This window comes from Chiloscyllium plagiosum, chromosome 3 (genome assembly GCF_004010195.1).
Source record: "Chiloscyllium plagiosum isolate BGI_BamShark_2017 chromosome 3, ASM401019v2, whole genome shotgun sequence".
NCBI classification, from domain to species: domain Eukaryota; kingdom Metazoa; phylum Chordata; class Chondrichthyes; order Orectolobiformes; family Hemiscylliidae; genus Chiloscyllium; species Chiloscyllium plagiosum.
In genome coordinates, this window is record NC_057712.1 from 49,194,760 (window position 1) to 49,215,382 (window position 20,623).

The 20,623-nt window shown below is 40.6% G+C and overlaps 1 protein-coding gene across 10 annotated transcripts in view; it reads left to right on the forward strand.

Annotated features, from left to right (window-relative positions):
- adgrb3 (adhesion G protein-coupled receptor B3) overlaps positions 1-20,623 on the forward strand; it is an 814,402-nt gene that overhangs the window by 332,206 nt on the left and 461,573 nt on the right. For 9 of the 10 annotated variants that reach the window (XM_043681622.1, XM_043681628.1, XM_043681636.1 and 6 more), the window contains one exon: positions 14,808-14,918. In XM_043681622.1, the coding sequence (XP_043537557.1) occupies positions 14,808-14,918 (111 nt within the window). The remainder of the gene's footprint in view (positions 1-14,807; positions 14,919-20,623) is intronic. The other variant, XM_043681614.1, reaches the window with a different exon arrangement.

Below are 20,623 nucleotides of genomic sequence, written 5' to 3' on the forward strand. Positions count from 1 at the left end.
TTCAAATAGAAAAAATGCACAAGCTTTCAGAGACTAGGCAAGAGAGCAGAAGGCTAGCACTTAGTTAAAATGCACTGACATCAGTGAGGATGTGATGAGCCAAGTGGTCTTCTTTTACATACTAACAAAGCTGTGATTCTGTGATAACTGGACATCTCTACAGAGGGCAGTGAGTTTGTAGCTTGATAGATAACAGATAGTCTCCATGTAAATATTTCAAAGAATTATTTGAAAAGATTGCCAATAAACTAGGAAGGAGGTAGATGGGAAGATAATTGAAATGAAGAAAGCAGAAGTCATTGGGGTAGTGTAGTGGCTCAATGGCTAGCATCACTGCCTCACATCACCATGAACCCACGTTCGGTTCCAGCCTTGGATGGCTGTCTGTGTGGAGTGTGCAAGTCTTTCCCATGCTCCAGTTTCCTTTCACAGTCCAAAGATTTGCAGGCTAGGTGGATTAGCCATGGTAAATGTAGGGTTATAGGGATAGGGTGGGGGGCTATGTCTGGGTGAGGTGCTCTTCAGAGAATAGATGCAGACTCCATGGGTCAAATGGCCTCTTTTGCACTTTCTATGATATTCAAATATGGCTCAGCATAGAATCTGTCTGGAATTCATAGAATCACTACATTGTGGAAACAGGCCATTTGGCCCAACAAGTCCACACCAACCCTCCAAAGAGTATCCCACCCAGGCCCAATCCCTCACATTTCCCATGACTAATGCACGTAATCTACACATCCCTAAACACAACTGGCAACTTAGCATGGCCAATATTACCTAACCTGCACATCTTTCGACTGTGGAAGGAAACTGGAGCACCCAGAGGAAACCCGCATAGGCATGGGGAGAATGTGCAAACTCCACACAGACATTCACACGAAGCTGGAATCAAACCTAGGTCCCTGGGGCTGTAAGGCAGCAGTGCTAACCACTGAGCCACCATGCCATCCACTATTTTCCACTGTTTCCTATTAGTATAGGAAATACTAATACAGTTGTGTAAAGAAACACAGGCATTTAGCATTGACTGTCTCTTAAGGGTTGAAGGAAGACCTGAGATTCTAGTAAAAAAATGGCAACATTCAACACAATTTGGCAAAGATAGTATTTGAGATGGCAACATGATCCACCACCATACAATGAAGGATAGCTAGGAGTAGGCAAGAAAACATAAATTTGCCAGTGGAAAGCATAAAAGCAAAGAACATAAAAAAAAAAACAATTTTAAGAGGGGAAAATGTAAATCCTGATTGCTTTATGAATAGTTATACTGAGAAGCAATCCAATTGGGATTCATCATTGAACAGAGCAGGGATTTGTGAGACAGCAATCATGGAGGTTTAAGGGATTATTTGGCCATAATAAACCAAGCAACAGGTTGGAGCATCTCATGTTAATTCTACCTCTAATTAAGACCATATTAAAAAATGTGCATCTGCTCTGGTCACTTTACATCGAAAAATATGTTGACACACTTGAGAGGGTGCAAAGGGAGAAAAATCATGAATAATTCCTGAATACAAGACAGCTTATAACAAAGATGTAGACTGAATTATTCAGATTGATTAAAAGAAGGTTGAGATTAGTATGGAGAAACTGCAGTGCTGTCTGTGTTGACTAGATAATAAGGAGAGTTGGGAATGTAGATTTTAGCAGATTATTTTAGTTAAATCTTACCAAATGTATGAACTGTATTAGTTTGAAATAGAGTAAAGAAAGCCCAGAAAAATAGATTGGAAATAAGAGCTTCTAGTTTTGATTTACACTGTCTGGCATTGATTGGGCAATAATAGTGCCAATATAGAATCAGCAGCCTTATTGCTCAAGTTGCACTTCAGCAATGACCTTCACACCATCATAAGGTTATAAGTGAGGATAACTACTGATGATTGTGTGACATTCAGTTCTATTAACAACTCCTCAGATACTTAAACAGTCCATATCTATGTGCAGTAAAATCTAGACAATTTTCATGCTAAGGGTTAGAAGTGGCAAGTAACATACTCGATACAAGATGTACATCTTCAACTCACCAACAATCCTCTGAAGCACCTCCCAAATCCTATCTAGATGGACAAGGTCAGGACATAAAGGAAAGCATCACCACCTGGATCTTTCCTTCCAAGTCATAAACCATCCTGACATGAAGATAATTGCTGTTCCTTCACTGACACTGGATTAGAATTCTGAAATTCCCTCCTTAAGGATACACACTATACAACATAAATTGTAATAGTTCAAGAAGGCAGCCCACTGATACCTTTTCCAGGGCAATTAGGGATGGACACTAAAGGCTGATCTACATCTTATGAAAGAATAGAAGAGTGCAGATTCCAGTTTTAAAGGGGGCCTAAAATGTTCTGCTCAATGAGCTGCCTGTTTCAAGCAGCAAGCCCATTTCCCAGCTGGATTCTCCAGCCTGGAGAAATGAATGGAAATGCCAGTTTGGAGTCCAACATCTCAATGTTAACCAAGCCTGACTTCAATATAAAAGAGCAGAAGTAGGACATGCAGCCACACAAGGCTGTTTCACCATTCATTAAAGTCATGGCTGATCTGACTGTAATCTCAAATCCACAATCCCAAACACATGGCAAGTATCTCTTTAACTCTGTCTTCTAAATATTCAAGGATTCTGCTTCAATCACCTTTTTAGAAAGAGATATCCAAAAACACTCAAACTACCTAAGAGAAAAACTTTGCCTCATCTCTGTCTTAAATGGATAATGCATTATTATTAAACTGTGACTCCTGTTCTATATTGTCCTAGAAAAGGAAGTTTCCTTTCGACATATACGCTATCAAGACTGCTTAGAATCATTTATATTTTAATTAAGTCTCTTCTTATTCTTTTAAACTCCAATGATGCAACCCTTGCCTGTTTAGCCTTTCTTCGTAAGACAATTCATCCATTCCAAATAGTAGTTTGGTGAACTTTCTCTTAACTGTTTCTAATGCACTTACATCCTTCCTTAAATAAGATGAGTTTTCCTAATTACTTTTCATAGTTGCATCCCTAATGGTTTGCCATTCATTCAGAAGGACATCCCTCTGTATCGAAGAGTCCTGCAACCTCTTTTCATTTAGATAATAAGCTTCAATATTATTCTTCCTGCTAAAATAGACAATTTTACATTTTTCCACAATATACTCAGCTTGCCAGATTTTTGTCCACTTACTTTACTATGCTTTTTGTAGCTTCCATATGTTGTCTACACAATTTACCTTCCTACTGATCTTCGCATCATCAGCCAGTTTGGCAGCCATAACTGAAGCCCCTTCATCAAAGTCATTTACATGAACTGTAAATTGTTGAGGCCTCAGGAACAACCCCTGTGGCACATTACTCTTTGCGTACTATCAACCTGACCTTTTATTTCCTGCAATAAACTTACATGTGGTGCTTCATCCAATGTTTTCTGGAATTCTAAATACAATACAATCCACCATTTCCACTTTATTCAGAGCACATATTATTTTCTTAAGGAACTCCAATGGATTGCCAAATATGATTTCCCTTACACAAAGCCATGTTGTTGGGCCTGACCATTTGGATTTATCTAAGAGCCTGCTATAACTTTGTTATGATAGCTTCTAATATTTTCCCTGTGACAGATGTTAAGCTATTGGCCTGTAGATTGGAACTTCCTGTCTCCACTAAAAATAAAGGAGTTATATTTTCTACCTTTCATTTAATGGGACCTCCAAAACAAAGCAGTTTGGAAAAATTAATATTAGTGCAAGAATTATCTCATGAGCCATTTATTTTAAGACCCTAAGATTAAGTCAATTCGGTGCACCTCCAAGAATTTATTTAGCACCAATTCTCTGGAGATGATAATTTTTCTGAGTTTCGCTGTCTCTTCCATTTTATGATTTACTGCTGCTTCTAGGATGTTCCTTATATCTTCTACAATGAAGACTGATGCAAACTATCTGTTCAACTCATAGAACAAAAAAACAAGACAACGCATAAACAGGCTCTTTGGATCTCCAAGCCTACATCAACACATTTTGCCCTTCCTTACTGAAACTGTTTTCACTTACAGCATCTGTCTCCTTCTCTTCTGTTCTATTCATGTATTTGTCCAGGTACTTTTTGAATATTACTATTGTGTCTGCTTCCACAACCTCATCTGGCAGTGCATTTCTGGCACTTACCACCCTTTGTGCAAAAAACATGCCTCACACATCTCATGTAAACATGCCCTCCCCCCCCCCCCCCACCCCGCACCTTGAAACAGTGTCCCCGAGTAATTGACCCCTCCACCCTGGGAAAAACACCTCATGCTTTCCACTTTATCCATGCCATCATAATCTTAAAAACTTTGATTAGGTTGTCCCTCAACCTCCTGCATTCCAGTGGAACGAAATCCAGTCTATCCAACATTTCTTCATAGCTAAAATCTCCCAATCCAGGCAACATCCTGATAAACCTTTTCTGTATCTTCTCTGAAGCATCAACATCTTCTGGTAATGTGGTGACCAGAAATGTATGCAATATTCCAAGTCAGACATAAATAAAGTTCGACAAAGCTGTAGTATAACATGCCTATCCTTATAGGCGAAAGTGAGGACTGCAGATGCTGGAGATGAGAGTCGAGAGTATGGTGCTGAAAGTGCATCCGAGGAGCAAGAGAGTCTATGTTTCGGGCAAAAGCCTTCATCAGGAATGAGGCTGTGAGACTCACCATTACCCCGACCGCTATCTACCTATCGCACTCTCAGCTACCTTGCCCCAGCCCCACCCCACCTCTCATTTATCTCATCACCCCTCGGCTCACAGTCTCATTCCTGATGAAGGACATTTGCCCGAAACATTGACTCTCCTGCTCCTCGGATACTGCCTGACCTGCTGTGCTTTTCCAGCTCTTGATGCCTATCCTTATACCCAATACCGCTTCCAATGAAGACAAGTATGCCATAGGCCTTTTTGACAACCTTATCTACTGCGTTGCCACCTTCAGTGATCTGTGGACCTGCACACCTGGATGGCTCTGCATATCAATACCCCTAAGGGCTCTGCCTTTCACTGTATCATTTCCACCAGTACTTCAACTTCCAAAATGCATCACCTCACATTTGTCTGGATTAAACTTCATCTGTCATTTTTCTGCCCATGCCTCCAACTGATCTATATCCTGCCGTATGCTTTGCTAATCCTCCTCACTATCTGCAACACCACATATCTTTGTATCGTCTGCAAACTTTCTAATTAGACCAGTCACAATTTCCTCCAAATAATTTCTGTAGATAACAAACAGCAGAGGTCCCAGCACTCATCCCTGTATAACACCACCAGTCACAACCCTCCATTCCAAAAAGCATCCTTCCACCGCTACCCTCTGTCTCCTATGACTAAGCCAGTTCAGCATCCATCTTGCCAGCTCACCCGATAACGTGTGACTTCACTTTTTGCACCAGTCGAACTACCAGCAGCACTCCGAAAGCTAGTACTTCCAAACAAACCTTTTGGACGAAAACCTGGTGATGGAAAATTCATATAGACAACATCAACTGCTTTTCTCCCTTTTATTACTTCACAAAAAACTCAATCAAGCTTGTGAGGCATGACCTCCACCATACAAAATCCCACGGTCTATAGCTAATAAGATCATTTGCTTCCAAATGCATACAGACCTTGTCCCTGAGAATCTTTTCCAATAATTTCCCGACTACCAACATGAGGCTCACAGGCCTGTAATTTCCTGGATTATCCCTGCTTCCCTTCTTAAATAGTGGGACAGCATTGGCTATTTTCCAGTCCTCTGGGACTTCACCTGTGGCCAAAAATGTTAGTCAATGCTCCGGCAATTCATTTGCTGCCTCCCTTAATATTCTGGGATAGATCCCATCAGGACCTGAGAACGTATCAACCTTAATACTTTTTAAGATGCACATGTCCTCCTTTTTAATAGCAACTTGTCTTAGAAATTCGACACTTCCTTCCCTGAGATATTTTTCCATCAATTCCTTCTCTTTGGTGAATACTGACACAAAGTATTCACTGAGGGCCTCACCTCTCTCTTGTGGCTCCAAACATAGGTTCTCTCTTTTGTCCTTGAGTGGGCAAACCTTTCCCTAGCTGCCCTCTTGCTTTTTATATATGTATAAAAAGCCTTGGGATTCTCCTTATCCCTGTTTGCTAATGACTTATCATCACCCCTTTTACCCTATCTAATTCCCTGTTTAAGTTATTTCCTACTTCCGTTATGTACTTCAAGGGCTTCATCAGTTCCAGTCCTCCTAGACCTTATGTATGCTTCCTTTCTCTTTTTGACCAAGGTCATAACATCCCTCATCATCCAATGTTCATGTACCTTGCCCTATCAATCCTTCATTCTTGTAGTAATGTGTCACTCCTGAACTCTTATAAACTGCTGTTTGAAATACTCCTACATGCCTGATGTAGATTTACCCTCAAACAGCCATCCTCACTCAAAATTCTCCATCCTGGGGAACACCACCAGACACAACCCTCCATTCCAAAAAGCATCCTTCCACCGCTACCCTCTGTCTCCTATGACTAAGCAAGTTCCATCTTGCCAGCTCACCCGATAATATGTGACTTCACTTTTTGTACTAGTCGGGTTCTAATCAATATAGGGGAAGTTCAAATCACCCATCACAACACTCCTGCTGCTTTTGCATCTTTCAAAATCTGCCTACATACTCTGTCCTCTATCTCTCACTGACTGTTGAGAGGCCCGCAGTTTACCCCACATTGTGATTTCACCTTTCCTATTCCTGAGTTCTACCCATGTTTCTTTGCTGCTCGAATCCTCTAATGTATCATTTCGCAGTACAGCTGTGAGATACCTCTTTACAAGTAACGCAACTCCCCCACTCCTTTTACATCCCCTTCTATCACACCTGAAACATGTAAATCCTGGGACATTCAGCTACGAGTCCTGTTCCTCTTTCAGTGAAATCTCCTTAATTGCAATAATGTCTTGGTTCCAAAACTCTAAGATTATCTACCTTGCCTATTTTACTTCACGCACAGAAACACATGCATTTCATACCATCTCCCCTACTCTTTTCAGCAGAGTTTCCCTGCCTGTTCTTGTTCTTATTCCTCTTAGCCTTGGTTTCTTCTTCTCTCACAATCTCTGCATCTCCTACCCTACTTCCCATTCCCTGCCACACAAGCTTAAACTCTCCCCAGACACCACCCCCCGCAAAGGATGTGTGTCTAGATTCTTCCCAGGTGTAACCCGTCCCATTTATGCAGGTCCCACCTCCCCCAGACCCAGTTCAAATGCCCCACTAATCTGAAACTCTCACCCCACACCATTTTTTCAACCATGTGTTCATCCTGTATATCCTGCTGTTTCTACTAGTTCATGACTTGCATAATTGCATAATCCTGAGATAATTACCTTTGAGGTCTTACATTTCAAATTTCTTCCTAGTTCTCTATATTTTGCTTTTAGGATGTCATCCCTTTTTTTTAACCTATGTTGTTATTCTCAACGTTTACTATAACCACTGGCCGTTAATCTGCTATCTCCTTATTTTCTATTATTAATTCTCCAGCCTCACTTTCTCTGGGATCAGCACTCACTTTGCTAACCTCTTTTCTTTCCAAATATTTATAGAAACTCTTACTATCTGTTTTATGCATCTGGCTGGCTTTCTCTTGTACTTTAATTTTTCCCTCATGAACTTTTTAGTTTTCTTATATATTCTGTGCAATTTTCTGGTGTACAATTTAAACAATTTTTTTTTTCTTCACATTTGATAATATCTTTAACATGGTGGCTCAATGGTTAGAACTGCTTCCTTACAGCACCAAGAACCCAGGCTTGATTCCAACATCGGGTGACTGACTGTGTGAAGTTTGCACATTCTCCCCGTATCTGTGTGGGGTTCCTGCGGGTGCTCCGGTTTCCTCCCACAGTCGAAATATGGGTAGGTCAGGTGAATTGACCATGCTAAATTACCTATAGCGTTCAGGGATGTGTAAGCTAGGTGCATTTGTTAAGAGTAAATATAGCATAACAAGTTAGGGGAGTGGGTCTGGGTGGGTTACTTTTTGGAGGGTCGGTGTGGACGTTTTGGGCCGAAGGGCCTGTTTCCACACTGTAGGGATTCCATGATTAACCACAAATGGTTGGTCCATCCCTTACAATTTTTCTTACTATTTGGAATGTATCTATTTTGTGTATTCTGAAATATCCCCTCCTAAATCTCTGCTATTGTTTCTCTAATTACCTATCCTTCATCCTAATTTACCAATTCACTTTAGCCTTTTCTGTGTTCATGCCCTTATAAATGCCCTCATTTAAATTTTCAAAAAGAAATATTCAACCACTCCTCTCTCCCTCAAATGTAATGTAAAATTCAATTAGATATGGTTGCTGCTACCGAGAAGCTCCCACAATATGAGCTCATTAATTAATCTGATTTCATTACACCGTGCCAGATCTAATATATTCTGCTCTCTGATCAGCTCCCGTAACATGCTGTTCTAACTAAGTATCCCAAAAACATTTTTTGAACTCTGTATTTATGCTGCCTTTGACTTTCCCAGTCAATATTTAGATTAAAATCTCCTATGAAAATCATGTGCCTTTCTAAGTCACCATTATTTCTTTATACATGTTCTACCCTACCATGTGGTCATGATGGTGACCATTTCTTCTCTTTGGCAATGAGCCAGCAATCTATCCGAAGAGTGATCTATACCAGCACTTGAAGCTTTGGAACAACCCACCTGTCTTTTGCATGAAAGAGGCTACCTCTGTAGACATTGAGCTATGAGAGAATAGTTAATTGAAAACACTTTTGCAGAGAATGTACAGCACAACATAACATGTATTCAATGGCTCAAATGGCCTTCTGTTGAACCATAATAAATCAATTTTAAAAAATCAGACTGTTCAGCCTGACCAGTTTTTGCCAGTGTTTGACTCCATTTGAGTTTCCTCTCATAATCTTCATCTAAGGCTATCAATGGGACCTTGTATTCCTTTGTTCTTGTAACTTTTCACTTGGCAACTCTACTCTGTGTGGCACAGGGTTGGAAATGTATTGGCTCAGTGCTTGTCCTGGCAGTTGCAGTGCCATTTTCTCTACAACATCAGCAGGACAACCAAAGAAGAGATAGTTATGCAAAGCCTCTGTTGGGAGGGAGACCTTTCTATTTGGATTAGTTAGGAGCAGTCAAGGGACTTTGCATTGATGGATTTCTGTCACCTATCACCCAAAGACCCTAAACCTCAATCAGGATGAGAATAATGCTTGCCACAATGTCTGTGATAACTATTTTCGCCCTCTCATTTTTTATAACCAGTTTCCTGGCAACACCTACAATCCTTTGACCCTGTGACAGTCAGGTATTCTGTCTCATCTTCAGGTCTCCAGTACAGTCAGCAAGATGTCTGCTTGCACAAGATGCATTGCAGAAACTCACCAATAATCCTAAGAAAGCACTTTCCATAACTACTTTTATCTAAGAAGAACAAACGGAATAGATACATGGGAGCACCACTAGCAGCCAGTTCCTTTCCAAACCACTCACCATCTGACTTGGAAATATGTTGCAGTTCTTTTACTGCCACTGGGTCTTTCTCTCTAACAGAATTATGGATGTCCCGATAGCCCAAGGATGGTCGCAATTCTCTACCTTCTACTACCATCTCTGAGGCAACTAGGGATGGACAATAAATTCTGGCCCAGCCAACAATGGCCTCAAGCATTAAAAAAAGACAGGGAGCACTCACTGCACAAGTGATTCATGACAGCCACCTGCCATTCTACAAAGAAGAGATTTAGATTAGATTAGATTAGATTAGATTACAGTGTGGAAACAGGCCCTTCGGCCCAACAAGTCCACACCGACCCGCCGAAGCGAAACCCACCCATACCCCTACATTTACCCATTATCTAACACTACGGGCAATTTAGTATGGCCAATTCACCTGACCCTGCACATCTTTGGACTGTGGGAGGAAACCGGAGCACCCGGAGGAAACCCACGCAGACACGGGGAGAACGTGCAAACTCCACACAGTCAGTCGCCTGAGTCGGGAATTGAACCCGGGTCTCTTTATGGAGCTGTGAAGCAAACCGCAGGGCTCACAAAACAATGGCCTCACACATGAGCATGGAATCTGTGCAGCACATTCTTGAGAGGGTGTCGTGTTTGCCAAGGTGCATTCTGTCTTCAACAAATGTACAATTCTGTTGTTCCAGCGGGTATCTTCTGACTCCAGCACTAGAAGAGGAGAAAGGATAGAGACCACATACAACAGTTACACTGAGGGAGAGGCTCACACTGTGTGTAAGGATTCCTTTCAATTGAAGTTAATTTCCCCAACATTGATCCATCTTATCCTTGCAATTATCTCAGATTCTACAATGCAAAGTTCTCTTGGCTAACATCATTCAACAAGAATCTGCAGCTACTGCCTTCATAAATCAACATACTATTAATAAAAAGGACAACAGAACTGATCAGTTTCTGTGCATCTGCTTAGCAGGGTCTGTCCTGCTAATGACACTGCCTGTGCCAGTGCAGCATGACTGCAGCATGACTGGGGAAAAGCTGCTGACTGTCATCAGAGGAGACTGTGAATGTCCTTGTGTGAAAGCCCCTGCTTCACCCAAGGCCATCTTCAGCTTCAGTCTGCACCACCCTGGCTTGGACAGGCAGAGTTGCAAAAGGGCGTGCACCCAGGCAATCAACAGTAATAGCAACATGGGTGCTGCCATCTTGAGAGAAGGCAGCAGGAACGTACTCTGCAGAGCCACTGGAATTTGATCAGGGACAGCAATCCTTGTAATTTCCTGTGGGTAATTGCTGAACTGCTGTTTGAGACAAAAGGTCCCTTTGATCACAACTATTCACATTTTATGATGGTAGCTGTCTGTGCCTGGATGGCAGCAGTCAGAGATCTCTAAAAACCTTCATCTTTCTTTCCAAGTCCTGTGCTATACTGGCGCTGAGCTCCTCCACTTTCCTTGACAGCCCTCAGAGTGTGCCTGACAGTCCTGTCAATGTATTTAACACCGAAGTGTGCCTCAGCTTCTCCCTGACCAGGTCCTCATCAGAGTGTGCACTGATGAAACTCTTGCATGACATTGTCCCTCTGGGAGAGTTCATTAGGAACAGACCCATCTCCCTTGCTCTGGCTGCAACCCAAATGTGCCCTGTGACTGATCACGTGACTCATCCTGACTCTACACTAATCTCTAACATTTGTGTAGTGCCAGTTGTTGAGCAAGTGGTGCTCAGGGTCATATACAATCATGCGATCAAAACAAATAGGCCATTCAGTTCATCAGGCCAGCTCCACTATTCAATAAGAACTAATGGGCCTCAACTACACTTTCCTGTTGCCACACTCTCCATAACCCTTAACTCCCTTGTTATTAAAACAAATCTAACTCAGCCTTGACTGTCATTTAACTGCCTTGCAGTGTTAGTGAATTCCAAGGACTAATGGCCGCCTTAAAGATGTTACTATTCCTCATCTCCGTCTTAACTGAGAGACACTTTCTGCCTCCTCATTCTAGACTGTCTCATGAGGGCAAACATCCTCTCAACATTCACCCTGTTAAGTCTCCTCATGTGTTATGTTATCTTATCTGTTTTAATGAGATAACTTTTCTTTTTTTCTAAATGCCAGTGTGTTTTGGGAGAACTTGCTCAACCTCTCATCTCCCTCAGAATTCTCTTTCTTCACCATCTGCCCTGTGTGTGAGGTTGCAGGAGCCAAGCAGCCCGTGGCTATCTGAATGTAGATGAGGGTTGGCTTCTAAGTAGAATGTCCACAGTCTGCTTCTCAACAGTTTCTGTTTCATGGTTCCTACCAGGATGAGAGGAAAGGGTGAGCAGAGAGGGTGCATAATGTTGCAATTTTCTATGGCCTTGGGGTTGTCCCACCAACTCTGGGCACAGGTCAAATGGCACTTGTGCTAATAATTGTACATACCATTGCCTGGACGATGCTGTAGGTATGTAGGCATGGTAGTCCCCCATTATCCACTTTTGTGGGTGTCCTCCTCCTTGAGGGGAAGGGACAGTGTGTCACTAAGTATCTGTCAGTGTGTTTGCGTGATAGAGCAGCCATGCACAGATCTGCAGAGCCACACAGATGGACATGTTGCTGGAGAGAGATTGGAGTGTGTCCATTTATGTGTGATGTAATGGGGATGTGATAAATTGAGAGGTATGAAAGGTGTATGGGGTGAGGGAATGTGATGTGCAGCACTGCATTCACTCTATAGGGTCTTTAACCCTATTCCATCAGCACTGCCATGTCCTGGGAACAAGATGCTGAACAATTAACTCCCCTCATCATGTGCCCTCATACCCTACTCAATCTCAACAACCTCCAACAGATATATCACTTCCTTCCTGTCTTCTACCTCACTGACCAGTACATCTAGGGTGGTGTCACTTCCACAAACTGCAGCACACTGGTTCAACTTCTCTTTGACAGGAATTGCACCTTAAACAAGGCAAGATGGCCTGGAGGATTAGCTTCCTTTGGAATGTTACTTGAGCACCCTGCTGTTCACCAAAGGCACACAATGAACAGCTGCTCAGTTCAGACCAGCCCTTGGCCACACTGCAATCCAGACAGTGCACGCATATTTTGTGTGCTGCCTCATTTCCAGTCAGCATGGGCTATCTACCATTGAGATTCCCGCCTCAGGCGACTGACTGTGTGGAGTTTGCACGTTCTCCCCGTGTCTGCGTGGGTTTCCTCCGGGTGCTCCGGTTTCCTCCCACAGTCACAAAGATGTGCAGGGTCAGGTGAATTGGCCATGCTAAATTGCCCGTAGTGTTAGGTATGGGGTAAATGTAGGGGTATGGGTGGGTTTCGCTTCGGCGGGTCGGTGTGGACTTGTTGGGCCGAAGGGCCTGTTTCCACACTGTAATCTAATCTAATCTAATCTAATCTAATTTATCCACCCCATCCTAAAAAAATCAGGCAAATCAATATGTATCTCACAATCTCCAATGCTCAGCATTACAAGCTGACAGATTGCTGGAGCGAAAGACAGAAAAGAAAGAAAAACATTTCTCTTAAATTCCATTGTCAGGCGGTTCTGATAAGTGTCAGTACCAGACATTTTTAGGTGTCGCCACTCTCAGCACATACTATTTGTCATCAACTTGCCCATTTTTAATCAGTTGAGATTTTGTCTGTAATTTCTTGATATCTCTGACTGCTGGTGGATGTTTTCTCTCTTTTCCATAACTGCTTGTTTCGATACAATTCCCAGAACACATTCAACACTGTGGGGTCCTTTCCTGTGCTCGACAAAGAAAGATAGGAAAAGTTATCTTCCCTTCATTCAATTTCTTATAAGAAAAGGCTGTTTCCCATGTGCTGGCATTATCCTTCAAACTCTATGTTTACACAGGCAGGAACCCACACATGAGCCTCTCAACTCCCCAAACTATTTGGACAAAAACTAGGCACAAGTTGCAGTTCACCCTTAAGAGAGTGATTGATAGATGAATGCAGATGTGGACTGAAATTAATTTTTAATGGAGTAAATTTAATTGATGCATGTGAGAGCAAGCTAGATAAAGATGAGGGAGAAACTAATAGAAAGATATACTGACAGGATGAGATGAATGACAGGAAGGTTTTGTAGATTATAAACACCAAATGTATTAAATAGCCTTTCTCTGTAAAAAAGCAGACTATTCTGTGCACTCGAGGTAAAAGTACCTTCAAATGTAAAGTTGTATAAGCACATTTTTGTGCGTGTGTCTGTGTATTATCCACAATAGGCACTGTTGAACTTGCATCTCTTAAACAGGCTTTGACTTCAAATTTTACATGGATGAAATTGGTCTTGATCATTAGAGCCAACTTGGCTTGTAATAAATCACCAGCTGCTTGATTCTCTGTTTTCAATGATTTGGAAAGTACTGTCCAAAGTTTTTACTTTCAAGGCAAGTGAGAATGACAGGAGGATGAGGAAACAAGTATCCAAACAAAGAATTTAACGAATATTCAGTGAACTACAGTCAATAAAAGATTAATAGCAATGTCACTGGATGTGTAATCTAGAGGTCCAGTTCATGCTTCTTGGACAACTGATGGAATTGAAAGCTAGTTTCAGTCATTGTAGCCACCAATGCTTGTAACAATCCATCTGATTCATGAATGTCCTCTACAGAAGGAAATCAGCCATCCATATCAGGTCTGATCTAGACATGACTCCAGAACCACAGCAGTGTGGCTGACTCTTAACATCCCTCTGAAATGGCAGAGCAAGCCATTCCATTCAAAAGCTGTTAGGGCTGTGCAATAAACATTAACCCTTGACAGTGATGCCCACATTTCATGAAAGCATTTTAAAAAAACTTAGTTTAGACCACTTTCTCCTGTCCCTCACATGTTAAGATTACAGCAAAAAGGATTACTCTCTGAAAAGCACCTGACCAAGAGAATGTGAATAACTTTTTCAGTTTTTTTTTGACACATTGTTCTAATTTTACAAGGGGAAATCTCGGCGGACAGAATGGTCTACTGTTCCTGTAATCCTCATGTGACTATGTGTGCAGAATTTGCCAACCCGTTCACAAAGAAGTGGCTCGCGTCCTCGCTCTTTCTCTCTTCACAGCACACAAAGGAGATTCCTAAACCCAAGCCAACAACAGAAAAAATAGAAAGTGCATTTGTTATTTTACCACATCGAGTAACAACAGATTCGGTACCTGTCTTGTTCATAACATTGTCATTAAAATCCGTAAGAATAAGTAAGATACAAATGTAAATGTGTGAATTATGCAATGGCAGACCTTTCATAAACCTCTATTCTATCCTTAGAATATGGATTGATGGGAGATCACACAATAAAAAGTCAGCGAACTCGATCAGTTCATGAGAGAAAGGTCCCTCAGGAACAAGCTGATGCTGGTAAAATTATGCCACATACTGGTAATTAATTCAATAGTTCTATTCCTGTCTTCATTTTATCAATATAACAAATCCACTGCATGTTTTCATAGAGTTTTTCTTTTAAATTTCAATCGTGCAGATGACGTTTCTTGTACATTAACCGTTTTCTTTACAATCAGTCACCCGAAAATGTCGAGAACTTTCTTCAAGTCAGTGGCTGTACAATAATTAGCAACTGCATTTTGGAAGCTCAGTTTTAATATTAATCAAAATACCACACCATTGCATGTAAGCAGTAAATTATTACTTATTTACAGGGGTTTCCACTAGTTTTAGTAAAACAATGATCAAAACTTGGAAAGTGTTCGCTGCAATCAGAAGTTAATGTTTGTGTGGGTGATTAAAAAGGCTCGTGGCTCTTCAATCTCCTTGCTGTAAATGCCTGGGGAAATCCTTGTCTTTAACACGTCATAAACTTTCAAAGCATTCACACTGGGTGCAATTAACCTGACCAACCCATCGGGTAAATGACAAAATCAAGTGCAACACTGGTTTGACAGCCTGTCTGCTTTATTCTCATGTTGAAGTTAGCATTAGCTAGAGTCTAAAGTTTGTGTTCTACCTGGTCATGTGGGATTTCCACCCAAAGAGTTAGGTTAAAAGTATTCCCAGATTCTCTGCTACCATCCATGTTGCTACTCAGCATTCACTGTTAAGGTGCTAGAAAGTGCATGCAATCAGAACTTCCAAAGGACACATTTGACGTTGGTAAGCATTCATGAAAAGGGTGAAGAATATTATACCTGTTCCAATTCAGATGATTTTGATTTTTGTATCTTGATCATCAATTTAAAAACAAACTACACAAGCTGTGTTATTTTCTACCTCTGCTGAATAGTCGACACTGTCTGACCATTCAGAAGTGGATGTGATATATGTTTTCTTTTACGCCATTGAGGGTAATCCAACCATAATTCCTTAGTTACAGGGGATAAGCAGATTCCCAATCTTAAACCTGCGACTAGGATAAAATACAAACTTTTTTATTTGCCAATCTTATGCTGCATGATAAAGTTTCTTCAACTTATTTCTGATTAATACAGCATCTCATCTTCATTATTATTTTCAATAAAGAATTTACTACGCTCATGTTCATTGAAATGGTCAACTTAGAAGTATTGAAATATTAAGTGTTTTCAATATTAATGCTTAATTGTGTTAATGATGGACCATCTACATTCCCTGTCAATTCACTTCATTTTCAGGGTCCTGGCCATCTGGCACTCAGGCCTCCTTTATAGTTCAAAGAGTGAAAATGGTTGGCCTTCTAGGAGTTAAGTGGAAGAAGGGAGAGGTGATGAAGGAGCAAAGAGAGAGGAGGACAATGATAAAATAGAAGAACCATTCCTGCTAAATAGTCATTGAGTAAAATACAAATATTCTGAAGAAGCTGTCTGTTCAGATTGTCATTATGCTCTGTCTGGAAGAGGTTGAATCACAGTCAGTAGTTTCCAGGTTCTAAAGGTTGCAAGGGAGGAGGAGTGGGAGGGCAAATAATCAGCATTTTCAAATGAAAAATGTGCATTTTTTATTTTGCATGTTTTTTGCATTTAGTATTTCATTTCATCATGCCTGTGCTTCTGTAGTTGTTGAGAAATAGTTCCAACGAAGTGAGAATGTTTCTAATTCACTGCAATGAACTACTGCATTGTGTTCAACACCAGTGTATGACACTGCTGGTGTTCATTGTATGTTTTGTTGCTGCATTAGACCTGTGATGCATATAAATGTTTTCAAAATAAACTTTGTTGTAATTTCTGCAATTAGTCTCAGCACAAGACCCCAATTAAATAACCAACCTCCTCATTATGGTTTTCTTTAAAATGATACCAAAATCATTTTTTGCAGATTTATTTCCTTCAAACTCTTCAATGTTGCAGTTATGGCATAAACAGAGACATTACCTTGAATGGAGAAGAGATCCTGTGTCATGTTTACCTGCATTAAGATGTATACTATCATTATTGTTTGTACTGTTTACATTTGTAACATAATTTAAATTCATTTAGCAACAGTTACTGAAGATTCAAAATGATGCACTGGGCAGAAACTCAGACTGCAATTGATCACAAGGAACATCTTTTACAAGTGTTGACATTTTAGTGACAGTCAAGCCCTCCACCAAACCAATGAGAGAATGGCAGTTATTGAAATTGCCATTTTTCAGCAGACACAGTAAGAACAAGGACTGCATCATTACTTCTTCATTACTGCTTCACTTTGTTGGTTCCCTAAATAACTTAAACAATAAATTAATGCACATTGTTGTCTCGAATATCACATGCACCTTGGAAATATTAAGAGTTGCAAGTTCTCTTGCCTGGTAATTCCCCTGACTACTTAAAGATATGCTTAAGGACAAGAGGCGGCAGTAGCATAACAGTAATGTTACTGTATTCGTGATTCAGAGTCACAGACTAATGCTTTGAGGACTCAGATTCAATTCCAATCGGAGCAGCAGATCGAATTTAAATTCAACTAATTTAAAAAGAGATTGGAATATGAAGCTGGTCCCAGCACTAGTGACCATAAAATTGCCATTGATTGGTTCACTACTGTTCTTTAGAGAAGAAAATCTTCCAGCCTCACCAGGTCTTACCTACATGTGACTCTAGAATCTTCCATACTCACCTGGTCTTACCTACATGTGACTTTAGAATCATAGCAGTAAGGGTGCCTCTGGAATAACCAAGTCAGCCATTCAAGGGCAATCATGGATGAAGAAGAAATACTGGCTTTACTACTTATATCCCTGAAAGAGTAAATAAATAATTTTGGTTAAATCCTTGACAGTGAAAGTCCATGAAAGAAACCCATTGGGTTAAAGCAATAATAATCAAACTTGCTGAAGAGCTACTTAAGAAAGAAACAGAAAACAACAGAGAGACACATCTGCTTTTGCCATTTTTTTGACTGATTTCAATACTCGATGTGACTGTTAATGAAATTAAAGAAATTAAAGAATGAAAGCTTTCAAATCAACTAATATATCATTTAAACTAAGCACAAGAGTATAACAATGCCAACTGGACTTTCCAAATACTAATGTTGGTGTTATATATAATTAAATGAATCCTATTTGTTCAGTCCCATCATAGATGAGTTACCATCAGTCTGTTCCTCGCCTCCAAGACTTCCTTGTTTAGTAGAGATTTGCATAAATGTCTATCAGAAATAATGGTCTTGGCTTGGTTCAATTTTTCGACCAGGCTTATGTAAAGATAGAAATTGTATTTTCTAATATAATTTAAAAAAAATACATCTTTTTCAATGCAGTGTTTGCTGTCTTTATATAATTGCTGTTTTAATTTAGTCATTTTCTGTTCTGCTTATTAAATATCATTAACAGGCAGCTTCCTGTGGACTGCTAGTAAATGTGGAAAAACTGCATATGTAAAATAACAAAACACATCATGAGATACCTAGAGTAAGCATCTGAAAAGGGGAAAGACTTTTTTGGGCTTGAACCTTTCATTGGAACTGAAAAATCTTTCACCTTTGCAGAAATGCTGAAGTTCAACATGTAATAATGTGTCTCTCACTTTTCATGTGCTAACTGATTTAGAATCATAGAATCAGAGAATGGTTACAAAGTGGAAGGAGGCTGCTGCTCTCTGTAAAGAGCTATTTGCCTCGTGCCACTGTCCTGGCTACTTCTTGTAGCCCGACAAATTCTTCCTTTTGAGATTATTAATCCAATTCTCTTTTGAGTGCCTTGATTGAACTTACCTCCACTCCACTCTCAGCAGTGCATTCCAGATCCGATGTTGCAATGTTCTTTTGCAAATTGTCTTCAATAACTGTGATCCTTTCACAAACAATGCAGTGTCTGCTGTGCCCAGACACCTCATGTATTCAAACCCACTGTTAAATTTCCTCTCAATCTTCTCTTTTCAAAGGAGAACAATCCCAGCTTTTCTAATCCATCCATCGAACTAAAGTTCCTCATCACCGGAATCATTCTCATGAATCCATTCTGATGCCATCATATTCTAAGATGTGTCACACAAACAATGCTCTGGTTGATGCCAAATTTGTATTTTACACAAGTTGAACATAATTTCAGCTTTTATACTTCACATATTTATTCATATAGCCAAGGATTACATATGCACATATGCTGCAGTAACATCGAGAGTTACAGACTTCCTTTTGTGTCTTTGTGTTCTTCATGCCAAAGTAATAACTTCACATTTCTCTGCATTAAATTTCATTTGCCACTTTCCCTCCCATTGCACTCACCTGTCTATAGCCTGTTGTGCATGCTTAACATTTTCTGTTCTGCCTTTCAGTGCACAAACACCCAAGGTCAACCTCGATGCCATGTCCAATGTTTGATGTTTGGTTTGGGACATTCAATGACATGTGTTGTTTTCTGTGACTGGCAGGTGACCTGCCTCTGTGATGCTAAAACTGCACTTCAAATTTTAAGTAACAGCATGGAGTGTGCAAGGAATTTGAAATAAGAAGGATTGAAAGTCTATGCTGTGATCTTCTTTAAAAGCTCTTTGCTTACTCCCTATTGATTCTAGACATGTTGATTAGGGACTTGTGGGAGAAACAAGGCCAAATTATTATTGTGCTTCGGAGAACTTGCTTCAGGACCTGCAAAGATAATTATGCAGCAAAGCACAGGACAGCTGATAACCTTGTAATTAATATGCCAGTGCATTTAAATACAATTTAGATTTTTAAAGATTCAAAATGCATACTTTATTGGTATGTAATGATTAGTTTCACAATTTAGGAACAGTGTTTCATTAAAGTGCTCGTAGGATTCAGACATTGCTATGAAGAGGCCATTGGAAATGTCATTATCGCCTGCAATGCTTGTTTTCTGACCTCCATTAATGCTGTCATGACATTATTTCTCAAATGTAAATTGGGCCTCCATTCTAAGTGGCAAGGGACTCCTGAGTTGATATACAAATTGGCTGCTAGTCTGCAATTAAATGTTTGTGTTTGGGGAAAGTAAACACAAGAGTGTAATTCTGTCTGGAGTCAGATCTTTGTCTGACTCAGAAATAGAATGATGGGAGATTCTGTTTCCTTCCCTTGTAACTAATTTGCCTTCTCCTTCCACAACCCTCACCCAATGTCAGGGAGGCTAGCTTCCATCATTTCAGTTTTAAAAAAAGTCATTCATTGAATATGGGCATTGCTGGCTGGGTCAGCATTTATTGCCCAGACCCAATAGCATTTGAGAAGGAAGTGGTCAGAGTCATAGAGTCATAGAAATGTACAGCATGGAAACAGACCCTTCGGTCCAACCCTTCCATGCCGACCAGATATCCCAACCCAATCTAGTTCCACCTGCCAGCACCTGCCCCATATCCCTCCAAACCCTTCCTATTCATATACCCATCTAAGTGCCTCTTAAATGTTGTACTAGCCTCCACCACATCCTCTGGCAGCTCATTCCGTACATGTACCACTCTCTGCATGAAAAGGTTGCCCATTAGGTCTCTTTTATATCTTTCCCCTCTCACCCTAAACCTATGCCCTCTAGTTCTGGACTCCCCGACCCCAAGGAAAAGACTTTGTCTATTTATCCTATCCATGCCCCTCATAATTTTGTAAACCTCTATAAGGTCACCCCTCAGCCTCCAACGCTCCAGGGAAAACAGCCCCAGCCTGTTCAACCTCTCCCTATAGCTCAAATCCTCCAACCCTGGCAACATCCT